We start from the raw sequence: 14,106 nt of genomic DNA, 5'->3' as shown, positions 1-14,106 counted from the left end.
GAAATTGAAGAAGCTTGCAAAGAGGTGGTAATTATTAGAGAAGAGCACAAGGGAGTGGAACTCACAATTTCATTAAAAATACCTCCCCCTAAGTTGCCATCATCCTTCACAACATTCAAGTGGGTAAAATTCATATCCCATAGCTTTCTAATCCCACTTGAATATGGGCTACTGGAGACGGATGGTCAACTTAGAGCTCTTTGTGACATTAAGAGTAGGAGAAAGATGGCCAGTGGTAAGAATTGTCCTGCAAGGTTCATCATGGTTGGAAGCTTTAAGTTCAAACGCAAAGGTTGGTATAAAGCTCAACTGAATGGGTCTAGGAAGCTGTTTGGTCGCTGCAGTGAGAATTCAGATCACCTTTCACCCGGCTGAAAAAATGCAGATCGAGACAAAAACGGGTGTAAAAGCAAGGTTTGGGATCCTGGAATCTGTTCTGACATCCAACACCCCGGGAGCCTAAGAATCTTTTTGAAGTTGCTCAAGGGTTTTACATGCCTAGTTTGGGACCCCGGAGGTTACTGGAATCACAAACACTGGTGGAGATTCCTGGATGAGTTCAAGTATAAGCCACCATAACAGGAAGCTCATCAAATGTCCAACTTAAGGACTATAACTAAAAGTGCTAGGTGGGAGACAACCCACCATGGTATGATCGTCATTTTTTCATTTTTATTTAGTTTTATTTGTTTTTGAGTTTCATTTTATTTTATTATATTGAACCTGGAGTTTTGCATCAAATTCATATTAACATTGCATTCTACATTTTTCAGATTAAAAAAAAAGCGAGCATGAAAAAAAAAAGCGAGCACGTGACGCGACTGCATCAGCAACGCGTCCGCGTTGCAAGGAGAGAAGAGAAAATAAAAACGAACAGAGAGTCACGCTGGAGCGAGGCTGGAGGCGTGCCAGTGGCACAATTCGTCCCACGCGACCGCGTCGCTGACGCGTCCACGTCGCAGGGGAATACTAGCCTCCCACGCGATCGCGTGCCCCACGCGGCCGCGTGACCTGAAAATCGATGTCAATCAGGTGCATGGCCGAAAGTTGAGCTGGAGTTGGGCTGGACTCGTGCTGGTAGCCCAAGCCTCACCACGCGAACGCGTGCCTTACGCGTCCGCGTCATATCCCCATGATGGCCACTCACGCGATCGCATTCCCCACGCGATTGCGTCACCCTGGATTTTGGCAATACTGAGTTTTGAACAGAGAGTTGTGCGACCGCGAGGCTGCACTCGCGCCACTAGCACAAATCAAAGTCACGCGATCGCGTGACCCACGCGTCCGCGTCACCTACCCTTATCGCGCACCACCGACCGCGACACCCACGCGACCGCGTCGCCAGCGTTGCACAACGTATCCAGATTAGTGCCAATTTTCTTATCTTCTCTTTTCTAATCCTAATTTCTTCCTTCTCTCTCCTTTCTCACTTTCTTTTTCTTCTTCTCATCCTTTTTCCCTCTCATTTTATTTTACTTCATTTATTTGCATATTTCATTCATTGCATTATTCTCATTGGTGTTGGAGTTTTATTTGGATAAGTGCCTTATTTTATTTGAGCACGTGGCTACTCGGAGAAGAGATTTGATAATTGACATTTACTTATGGTTCTCATATACATTTGGATTACATTATTTTCATCCCTATTTTAACTTGCACACCCAATGTATTTGGGATTATCATTCACAATTGTCATCATTACACATGCTCTTTAATTTGGCACATTTATTACTTGATGCTTGAGCTATGCTTCTCATGCCTATTATTTGCATGTTTTTACCCTCTTGCATCTAATTATTTTGAATTGTCCCTTTTAATCTTTATTGTTGTCTTCCCTACATGTTGTAGCTACCATGTAGATGGACTATCATCTTTCCTTTGGCATTTCTTATCACTTGGAATTTCCTCCCTTCCGGTCTTAGTTTTCTATATTTCACACTCTTCCTTTTTCTTCTTCCTTAGGCATGGGTACCAAGAAAGGAAAAGAGAAGGCCACTGACAAGACACCAGCAAGGAAAGGAACCAAGAGATCTCCAATTAAGGCGCCTCCATCTACAAGCGTCAGTTGGAGCAACCCGTCCACCTGCACATCTCAGCATGCACCGAGGACGGTGCAATCTTTAAGTGTGGGGAGGTCGATACCGATCTCCATGGGTTAGTACTTTCTTGTCTCAAACACCAATGTTTAAATTTTCTTTGTAGACTAGTTATTGCATTTGCATGTTTGTTTGATTTTTGCATATTTTACCACTTGGTTAAAGTAATATTTTCTTTTTTTCAAGAAACCTTTTAGAGCATTTCACTAATTTGAATAAAATTTTTTGTTACACTTGTTTGAAGAAATATTATATTGGAACATGGTTTAGAGCTCGAACACACAAAATCTGTGAGATTTTGAGCCTATTTGAATTGGTTGCATTTTATCAACCAATATTTTATTTTTTGTGTGTGTGTTTTTCTCTCTAAAATTGTGATCTTTGTCTTGCTTAATTCTATATTTCCATTATTTGATGTATGCATGCACTTATATGATTGAGGCCTTTATTTCACTGAGCTTACATACCCATATGGCCTTACCTTTCATTATCCCTTGCAAACCAATTTTGAGCCTATTTTACCCCTTTATTCCTTTTATTTAGCTCATCACTAACTCTAAGCGGAAAACAATAATGTCCTTAATTTGAATCCTTGGTTAGCTTAGACTAGTGAGAGTGCTCATGAATTAAGTGTGGGGAAAAGTGGGTTTGAAAATGTTTGGTTTAAGAATTTGGTGTTATATATCTTTATGAAAATGTGAAAGAAATAGGACATGTTCATGCATTCAATAAATTAATCATATGCATTGAGAAAAACAAAAGAAAAAAAAAGAAGAAAAAGAGAGAGAAAAAGAAAAGAAAAAGAGCAAATAAGAAAAAGGGGACAAAATGCCCCAAAGTAAGTGGTGAAAGCAATGCATATGTACTGTACTTAAAATTAGGATGCATGAATATGTGGAAACATTGTTAATGGATAGTTAAGGGTGGTATTATGATTACATGGATTGTCTAAAGTTAGGTGGAAAGTTTAAGTTAATTAAGGATTTAGATTTTAGTCCACTTGACCAAATACAGTCCTACCTTGACCCTAACCCCATTACAACCCTTAAAAGACCTCTTGATTTGTGTATTTGTGCATTAAATTTATGTTGATTGTTAGATGAAGAGCAAGCCTTAGAAAGCAAGGTTAGTAGAGAATTGAAAGAATCGAACCTAAAACACTTGAGTGATTAGAGTGTATACACTACCAGTAAGGGTTCGATGCTCAATTCCTTGTTCCCTGCTTTCATGAGCTATTTTCTTCTTGCAAGTCTATTTGTACTTCATTTTCATGATTTAAATTAGTGAAATCAAGTTCATATTTCCTCTTGAAAGATTTGTTTACTTTTAACTAAGTAGGTGGAAACATTTAGCATGTAGTTGCATTCATAGGTTGCATTTCATACCATTCCTCTTCATCTCTATAGCTTCTCTTGAGCTTAGCATGAGGACATGCTATTGTTTAAGTGTGGGGAGGTTGATAAACCACTATTTTATGATTTATCTTGTGCTCAATTGAGTGGTTTTTATCTACTCTTTACCCACTTATTCATACTATTTGCATGGTTTTGCATTTGCCTTCCTAATTATGTGCTTTGATTGAAAACATGCTTCTTTGATCTTATATTTGCTTGTTATTAATCCTCTCTTATTATCATTATATGCCTTGATATGTGTGTTAAGTGATTTCAGATATTATAGGGCATGAATGACTTGGAGGATGGAAAGGAAGCATGCAAAAGTGGAAGGAATACAAGAAGATGAAGAAGTTGCTAAGCTGTCCAGCCTGACCTCTTCGCACTCAAACGGCTATAACTTTAGCTACAGAGATCCAAACGACGCGGTTCCAGTTGCGTTGGAAAGCTAACGTCCGGGGCTTCGATTTGATATATAATATGTTATTGTTCCCCTAACGCTAGGCGACGCGACCGCGTGATCCATGCGGCCGCGTCGCAGTGACGGAAATTCAGCGTGGCAAAATTCGAAACCAGCGAATTCTGGACTGTTTTTGACCCAGTTTGCGGCCCAGAAAACACAAATTAGAGGCTATAAAGTGGGGGATTGCATCCATTCATAGGAAGGCTCTCATTTTTACAATTTTAGGAGTAGATGTAGTTTTTAGAGAGAGAGGTTCTCTCCTCTCTCTTAGGATTAGGATTTAGGATTTCTCTTAGTTTTAGGAGTAGCTCTCAATCCCAGGTTCTTTATTGTTATTTTTTTTTATTTAATTTATGAACTCTTCTGTGTTACATATAATTTTCTTAATTAATGTTATTTGAGGTATTTCAGACTTATGATTGCTCTCTTTAATTTATTAATGCTCTGTGTGTATCCAAATTATTTTCATTCAAGTAGACATTTTTTCCTTTTGGCTTTGGTTGAGTCATTGGAGACACTTGAGTTATCAAACTCATTGTGGATTGAAAATTGGATTTCTTCATTTCATTAATTCAAGTTCCAATAACTCTAGTCTTTCCCAAAGAAAGACTAGGACCTGAGGAATAAAAATTAATTCATTCACTTAACTTACCTTCATAGTTAGAGGTTAATAAAGTGGGAGAAAAATCCAATTCTCATCACAATTGATAAGGATAACCAGGATAGGACTTTCAATTTCTATACCTTGCCAAGAGATTTTATTGTTATTATTTTATTTTACTTGTCATATAACATATTCCCACCTTACTTCCAAAACCCCAATTTACAAACTCATAACCAATAATAAGAACATACCTCCCTGCAATTCCTTGAGAAGACGGCCCGAGGTTTGAATACTCGGTTATCAATTTCAAAGGGGTTTGTTACTTGTGACAACCAAAACGTTTGTATGAAAGGACTTTTGAAGGTTTAGAAACTATACTTGCAACGAGGATTTATCCGCAAATTTCTAAACCACGCAAAAGTTCTCTCATCAACCATAAAATGGCATTTTTCAATATTAAGAACAAGGTTTGAGCTAGCACATCTTTCTAGTACTTTAGCCAAACTAGCCAAGCAATCATCAAATGAATCTCCATAAACACTAAAGTCATCCATAAAAATTTACATACAATGCTCAAGAAAATCAGAAAAGATGCTAGTCATGCACCTTTGGAACGTCGCAGGTGCATTACATAAGCCAAAAGGCATCCTCTTTTAAGCATACGTTCCGAAGGGACATGTAAAAGTAGTCTTTTCTTGATCTTTCGATGCTATATGAATTTGGAAATAACCAGTATAACCATCTAGGAAACAATAGTGTGATTTACCTGACCGGTCAAGCATTTGATCAATAAATGAAAGTGGGTAGTGATACTTCCAGGTCGCTAAGTTCAAGCGCCTATAGTCAATGCATACCCTCCAAGAGTTTTGCACTCTAGTTGCCATGAGTTCTCCACTTTCACTCTTAACCATGGTGACACCTGACTTCTTGGGCACAACTTGCACCGGACTAATCCATTCGCTATCCAAGATAGGGTAGATAATATCGGCCTCTAGAAGTCTAGTCACCTCTTTCTTAACAACTTCCGTGATAGTGGGATTTAACCTCCGTTGTGGCTGGCGAACGGGTTTAGCTCCTTCCTCTAGAAAAATGCGATGCTCACAAACATGGGGGCTTATACCAACAATATCCGCCAAACTCCACCCAATAGCCTTCTTATTCCTTTGCAACACATCAAGTAATCTTCCCTCTTGGTTGGATGAGCTCCCTTGCAATGATCACCGGGAGTTTTTTATGTTATCAAGAAAGGCGTATTTAAGGTGAGGAGGTAGAGGCTTCAATTCCACACTTAACTCATGACTTGGTACATTGTTGTCTAGCAACATTGGAGGTGGCAAAGTGTCTTCATCGTTATCATTTAGCTTTCCACACTTGCCCTTTTGCTCAAATTCATCTCATCAAGGATCTCAGGGTGAACCTCGGCCACAACCTCATCAACAATGTCACACCGGAAGATAGAGTGGTCTTCCGGTGGATGCTTTATAGCCTTATCTAAATTAAAGCTTATCGCTCTACCGTCAATCCCAAATGAGTAGGTGCCTGAGAATGCATCAAGTTTAAACTGAGAGGTCTTCAAGAAGGGCCTCCCTAATAAGATGGATGACGGTTTCCCGAAATCCTTAGGAGGCATCTCAAGGATGCAAAAATCAATCGAAAAAGTCAATCCCTTGATGCTCACTAAGACATCCTCAGCAATACCAACCACAGAAATAATACTTTTGTCGGCCAAAACAAAGAGTTCCGCCAACCGTTTCAAGGGTAGAAGGTTCAATTCATCATAAACAGACAAAGGTATAATACTCACACAAGCACCAAGATCACACATACAATCCATAAATTGTACACCACCTATAGTGCAAGAAACTAAGCAAGGTACAGGATCCCCACATTTTTCAGAAATAGCACCCATTAAAGCAAAAATTAAACTACCCAAAGGAATAGTTTCCAATTCATTAATTCTTTCCTTGTTCATGCATAAATCCTTTAAAAACTTGGCATTTTTAGGAACTTGGCGAATAGCATAAAAAAGAAGAATGGTTACTGATGAGCGGATAATTTATACATTTTTTGGCATTATTTTTACATAGTTTTTAGTATAATTTAGTTAGTTTTTAGTATATTTTCATTATTTTTTAATTAAAAATCACAATTCTGGACTTTACTATGAGTTTGTGTGTTTTTCTGTGATTTCAGGTAATTTCTGGCTGAAATTGAGGGATCTGAGCAAAAATTTGATTCAGAGGCTGACAAAGGACTGGTGATGATGTTGGATTCTGACCTCCCTGCACTCAAAGTATATTTTCTGGAGCTACAGGAGTCCAAATGGTGCGCTCTTAATTGCGTTGGAAAGTAGACATTCAGGGCTTTCTATCAATATATAATAGTCCATACTTTGCCCGAGTTTAGACAATGCAAACTGGTGTTCAACGTCAGCTCTCTGCCCTATTCTGGAGTTAAACACCAGAAACAGGTTGCAAAGCAGAGTTAAACGCCAAAAACAGGTTACAAACTGGTGTTCAACTCCAAGGAAGACCTCTACACGTGAAAGCTTCAGTGCTCAGCCCAAGCACACACCAAGTGGGCCCGGAAGTGGATTTCTGCATCATTTACTCATTTCTGTAAACCCTAGTAACTAGTTTAGCATAAATAGAACTTTTTACTATTGTATTTGGATCTTTTGGAGAGTTTCTTTTTCCTATTTTCGAATTCATATGCCATTTAGGGAGGCTGGCCATTCGGCCATGCCTGGACCTTCATCACTTATGTATTTTCAACGGTAGAGTTTATATACACCATAGATTAAGGTGTGGAGCTCTGCTGTTCCTCATGAATTAATGCAAAGTACTATTATTTTTCTATTCAATTCAAGCCTATTTCTTATCTAAGATATACACTTGTTCTTCAACCTGAGAAAGGTGATGATCCGTGACACTCATCATCATTCTCCCCTATGAACGTGTGCCTGACAACCACTTCCTGGTTCATGACGCATGGTTGCCTCACCTGACAACCGATCCCTCCATTCCATGAAATCAGAGTCTTCGTGGTATAGGCTAGAACTATTGGCGGCCATTCTTGAGATCCGAAAAGACTAAACCTTGTCTGTGGTATTCCGAGTAAGGTCTGGGAAGGGATGGCTGTGACGAGCTTCAAACTCGCGAGTGCTGGGCGTAGTGACAGACGCAAAAGGATTACTGAATCCTATTCCAGTATGATCGAGAACCGACAGATGAATAGCCGTGTTGTGACAGCGCATTTTGGACCATTTTCACTGAGAGGATGGGATGTAGCCATTGACGACGGTGATGCCCTACATAACGCTTGCCATGGAAAGGAGTATGAAGGATTGGATGAAGACGATAGCAAACCAGAGAATCAGAAGGAACAAAGCATCTCCATACGCTTATCTGAAATTCTCACCAATGAATTACATAAGTACCTCTATCCTATATTTTATTTACATTTTTATCATCAATTCACCATAACCATTTGAATCCGCCTGACTGAGATTTACAAGGTGACCATAGCTTGCTTCAAGCCGACAATCTCTGTGGGATCGACCCTTACTCATGTAAGGTTTATTACTTGGACGACCCAGTACACTTACTGGTTAGTTGTGCGAAGTTATGACAGAGAATTAAGATTACGATTGTGCGTACCAAGTTGTTGGCGCCATTGAAATCACAATTTCGTGCACCAGTTACCTCAACCTTTTTGAAGATATCCACCATCTTTGGATCTAACTCCAATTGCTTTTTGGTCCTCTTTGCCAAGCTTGAAAATGAGATTGGAATGGCTTCTTTCAGCATATCTTCTTTAGAACCTCTTTCTCTTACTTGAGCAACTTCCTCTTCAACAACTTTTTGTACTTCTTCCTTATCTTCCACCTCAACAATGTCTTTATCTAGAGTGGTCTCCTTATGACTTCTCTCTTGTAGTGTGGTGCCAGACCTCAAGGTGATGGTATTGAGGCCACCCTTGGGGTTAGGTAGTGGTTGAGAGGGAAGTGCACTTGAGCTTGAAGGTTGAGAGGTGAGTTGGTTATTGTTGGAAGATAGAGCTAATCGGGATATGGCTTCGGCAAAGGAGGTCATAGTGGCCTCTTGTCTCTTTAGGAACTCCCTTTGCTCTTGAAGAAAAATGCAGAGGCTTTCATCCATGGGAGCTTGGTTGGAGGAAGAAGAAGGGTAGGTGATTTGAGGAACTTGTGGTCAGGTGATTTGAGGCACTTGAGCTTGTCTTTGGTGTGGAGGTTGGTATCTTTGGCTTTGATTTTGTGGTTGGAATGATTGGTTTTGTTGGTTGCAGTATGGTTGAAAGTTTTTGTTTCCTCTTTGATTTGAACCATCTCTCCATCCTTGATTGTATTTGTCTCTCCACCCTTGATTGTAATTATCTTGCCAACCTTGGTTTTGCCACCCTTGATTGTAATTTTTCCCTTGTTGATAAAAGCCTTGGTTTGAACATTTGAAGTAAGGATTGGTGGCCGCCAAGGTATTGTCTTCTTGGAGTTGTAGACATTCATCAGTATAATGAGAGTTGCAAGCACAAATTCCACATACTCTTTGTAGAGCTACCGGTTGGTATTGTTGTTGTGGAGGAGGTTATTGTTGATTAAGATGGATTTGCTTGAGAATGGTGGTCATCTCCCCTAAGGTCTTGGTGAGAGCGGACTCATTAGAAGAAATATTATTAATGGCCTTTGGATGATTATTTCTTTGTTTTGCATGTTGGGTAGATTCGGCTAGATTGGCAATAAGTTGCCAAGCCTCTTCCACTGTTTTGTACTTCACTAAAGAGCCATTGCTAGAAGTATCCAAGAGAATTTTATCTTGATACTTGAGGCCTTGGCAAAAGTAACTAATCAACACCAAGTCGTCTATCCTATGATGAAGACAAGAATCAAGGAGCTTCCTAAAGCGCTCCCAATACTCATGAAGAGTTTCTGATTCACCTTGTAGGATGCATGAGATCTCTTTCCTTAACCTATTGGTCACCTCCGGTAGGAAAAATTTGTCTAGGAATTCTCTCTGAAGCAAGTTCCAATTGGCGATAACCTCATCCGGTTGGGTATAGTACCACTCATTCACCCTTTCTTCAAGATAAAATGGGAAGACAAATACCCAAATAGCAACTTCATCTGAACCATCCCTCCTAGTGGTTGAGCGCACACCTTGAAAGTCCCTAAGATGCCTGATAGGATCTTGAGCGGGTAAACCATGGAACTTGGGAAGTAGATTGATCAAGTCGGTCTTTAGCTCAAAATTAGCATTCAAGTCCGGATAACGAACTTGAAGCGGTTGGAGAGTGAAGTCCGGAGCACCCGCCTCCTTAAGAGTGATTCTTCTTCGGGCAGCCATGGTATCGGTACTTAAGTTAATAGAAGAGATGTCAATAGAGCCAATAGAAGAGTAAATGATTTCTCTTTCAAATGACGCTTCGGATAAGGTAGGTGATTTGGCGGAAGCCGCTTCACCACCCTCAAAGGCTAACCGAAGCCAAGCTTGCCTAAGATATAATAAAGTTTTTTCAATTTCGGAATCAAATGGGTTAAGCTCGAATCTGGCAATGAACACGTCATTCAATAGAAGAAACATAGAGCTCGTGACAATAAGATATACTAGAGTAAAGTAACTATTACTTAATACTAAATATAAATCCAAACTAAAAACTAGACTAGCAAACAATCAAGAAAAGAGTATCTATTCACATATGAACATATTCACACTAGCCAACAATATAACACCATTGCAAGTCCTCGGCAACAGCGCCAAAAACTTGACGTAGAATAAATGTCGGTTAAGAAATTACAAAAGAATTTCCAATTCAATGTCGCAAAGTATAGTCCCAACCAACGAGATATCCCAAGTCAAATTTTAGAAGAATGTCACAACAATCAAATCAATAACCGGGAGTAGAATCCCAGGTCGTTTTCCCTAGGACTTGCAACATGATGCACATCATTGGTTAGAAATTTTTTGGGGATTTTGAGTTGAGTGCGGGAAAAGTAAAGTGACCAAGAATTAAAGGCAATGAACAACTAACAACTAAATTGAGATAACTAGAAATATCAATCAAGCATTGTATAACTAACAAGCATGCATCAAGATAACTACAACTAAAAGCATATATGAATAAGAGATATGAAATTAAAATGAGAAAACTAGGAAACCAAAACTAGTAAAGATGAGTGACAATTAATCAATATAAAGGCCTTGACTAGGGGTGAGAATTGGAGTTCCTGTCCTCATTATCATTACAAATTGTCATGGAAATTGTCTATTGCTTTCACTTAGTTATCCTCTAACAAATGAAGGAAAGTCAAGTGAATACAATTAACTTGAGTTCACAAGTTCTAGTCAACTCCTAGTGAAAGACTAGCTTTAGTGAAGTTCAAGCTAACTAGCACCTTCCAATTACCAATCCACATTAGGATTTGACAATTCAAGAGTTTCCAATACTCAACCCCAAAACTAAGAGTAGAAATCTACTCCATAGTCATAAGTGACATTCTCTCAAACACTTGGTGAGTAAGAATAAAAAGCATCATGAAAATAAGAAAACAATCCAAATTAAAGCTACCCACTAACAACAATCAACAATAACAATTCAAATAGCATAAATGAAACATGAAAAACTTCAATGCATTAATAGAACTCAATTCCAACAAGATCCAAATTCAAAACTCAAAAGAACTAAAGTTGCATGAGTGTTAAGTAAAATTAGAGAATGAAAACTACAATTAAAGCAACAAAGACTGAAATTAAAAGGATCTAATCCAATGATTCAAGTAAAAATGAACAAAGAACACTAAACCCTAGAGAGAAGTGAGAGTTTCTCTTTCTAGAATTCAAAAACTATCTAAAAACTAAACTAATGGCATCTATCTCCCATCCTCTTTCATTCCCAGCCTCTAATCTTCAGAATGGGCTTGAAACTGGGCCAAAAAGAGCTCAGAAATTTCCCTCAGCGTGTTCCCTTTAGTGAGGCATGTGCCGCTTGTCACGCGTGCGCGTCAGTTACGCGTACGCGTCGATACTAGCTTCCCAAATCTTCTATTTCTTGTGTTTCTTCCACTTTTGCATGCCTCCTTTCCATAACGTATAAACCATAAAATCACTTAACAAACGCATCACGGAATCGAATGGTCATAAGAGAGGATTAAGAATTAGCATTTTTAAGGCCTAAGAAGCATGTCTTGAACCATAACACATAATTAGGAAGAAATCTTAAAAACCTGCAATTTATATGAATAAGTGCGAAAAGAGTTGACAAAATCCACTCAATTTAATCCAAAATAAACCATAAAATTGTGGTTTATCAACTGCATTTTGACAGAAAGACTACGGATAAAAGTAGAGCTATAAGCATGTACTCTTTTTATACTATTCCAACTAATACATACCTTATCAATTGAAGATGGCAGCACTAGGATGGAGAGAGAAGAAACCAACGATCGGGCAAACTGGGTAAACCTGCACCCTGAAAAATTGAATTTATTATTAAGATTTAAATTTGAAAAAAAAAAGTGGAAATTGCTTATAAAATTTTTGAAAGGGATGGAGGAAAACACTCGTTGATAGACGCGCAAAATTTGGAGGTGGAGATATTTGATTTTGTCACGGTTAGCATTGGGTCTGTGACAATTGAGAGATTTCAATTCAAGTTGGCTACGAAACAAACAAAAACGTGAAAAATTTTCGCACAATTTGACCACAGAAATGCAAGACGTTGCAAGTGTTTACCACGGTTATGCAGATTTGCCATTACTTCTCGTTCGTGGGTATCTTCCCGTGATAAACTTCCATATTTTTAATAGTAAAATTAAAGAAAAATAATATAGGAAATAATTTTTAATTAGTCACATTAGCTCACTTTTTTATTATAAAATTATTTAAATTTTTTAATTTAAAATTTAGAATAAAAAATAATTTAAAAAATTATCTGATACTTACCGAAAGAAATTGGCTATCTAATTGAACTCGTTTTAAACATATAAAATATTGATTTTAATAATTTTTTATTGACATGTATCGATAATATTTGTTCAACGGTTATATATTAACAAAAATGTTATGTATATCTCAACATCAGTCACTAAAATTAACTATCATATATTTATATATTAGGGATAATAATAAGTCTCTATATAGGGTAGAAATCCCTTTCTTTCATCCTCTGTTCTCATTTAGTAAAATGTTTTCTGTTCTCATCCCATCTTTTTTACGGGTTCCCATTTATTTTTTCTATAGAGGAGCGGATATCCCTTTATATTAATAAATTTTAATTTTTTTAAAAAAATTAATACAATCATAATTAAATCCAATACAATTCAACCTAATGTATCAAAATTAAAATACAATTTAAATACAAATTTAACATAATCAACATACGCATAAAATTTTTAATATACAAATTAAAATAAAATTAAATAAAAAAGTTTCATTTAAGGGATGAATGAAAGTTATATATATAAGAATATTTAAGTAAATTTTTTTTTGCAGAGATTTCGTGAATTTCCGTAGAACAAGTATCTTAATTCCGGGTTCCGTCTTCGTAGGGATTATATGGGTCCCATACTCCTAAGTCTTCCGTCGTGGATAATCTATGTATTTATGGATTTATTTTATCATCTCAATTATATATAAATATATGTATAGTTTGATTTATTTTTAATATATATTTTATAGGAAAAGTCTAGGAGACCAGCAATTTTATCAAATTCTGGCCAGCATGTAACTATCAAAGAAGAGTGAGACATTGGATGAAATCTCACATTAATCTCACACCATTAAAAGCCTCATTGATGGCTATTTGATGGCTATAAATCCCAAAAGTTACTGGCTCCTAGCATTTCTCTATTTTATATTAGTAATTAATTTTAATATACACCTAATATTATAATTAATATATTATTTATCTAAAATAAAAAATGGATACTACAATAACTTCAAGTTTGATTTTTGTTTTCAATTTCACAATTCTAGCTATATATGAAGGAAAAACAAAAGTAATAAAATTATAAAAAAATCTAAAGTTGAAAATATTAGAAAAAAATATAAAAAAAATAAAAACCAAACTTCTGTTAAGAAATATGTGTATGTCCTTGAAACATGGTTTCATTTTGTGAAGGGGGGAGGGGGGTTAGGACAAAGTAAGTGACTAATAATGTAGATAATGATATTCCAACTTCAACGGTTGCATATATTATTAGAGTAAAGTGATAATTAAGTTATAAAAATTTTAATTTTAGATTAATTAGTTCTTATAAAAATGTACTAATTTAATCTTTTAGGATAATAAACGATAAACGCATGAATGTTTTTTTATCAATTTATTAACTAAAATTTAACGATAGTATTTATATGTACTGTTAATTATTTTTATGTGTCTGTTTATGAAAAATAATCATGTAGATAATAATTTTTGGAGCGAAATTTCACTTATTTTAATAGGATTTGCGATAAATAGAGAGCAGTTGATAAATGATTTATGAAAACTCAAAATATAATAAATGTTTCACTATCTAAAACTATATTATTTTTTTGC

General features: G+C 36.8%; 1 protein-coding gene across 1 annotated transcript; it reads right to left on the bottom strand.

Moving 5' to 3' along the window:
* Positions 1 to 5,914: 5,914 nt before the first annotated feature.
* On the bottom strand, positions 5,915 to 8,651 carry LOC112733765 (uncharacterized). The gene is made up of 2 exons (XM_025782848.1): positions 8,262 to 8,651; positions 5,915 to 6,520 (listed from the first exon to the last, which is right to left on the bottom strand). The coding sequence occupies exons 1-2, from the start codon at positions 8,649 to 8,651 to the stop codon at positions 5,915 to 5,917; spliced, it is 996 nt and encodes a 331-aa protein (XP_025638633.1).
* Between the last annotated feature and the right edge of the window lie 5,455 nt (positions 8,652 to 14,106).

Source organism: Arachis hypogaea, chromosome 13 (genome assembly GCF_003086295.3).
Source record: "Arachis hypogaea cultivar Tifrunner chromosome 13, arahy.Tifrunner.gnm2.J5K5, whole genome shotgun sequence".
NCBI classification, from domain to species: Eukaryota; Viridiplantae; Streptophyta; class Magnoliopsida; order Fabales; family Fabaceae; genus Arachis; species Arachis hypogaea.
Note: the sequence above shows the minus strand (reverse complement) of the source record. Positions and strands in the feature narration are given on the sequence as shown.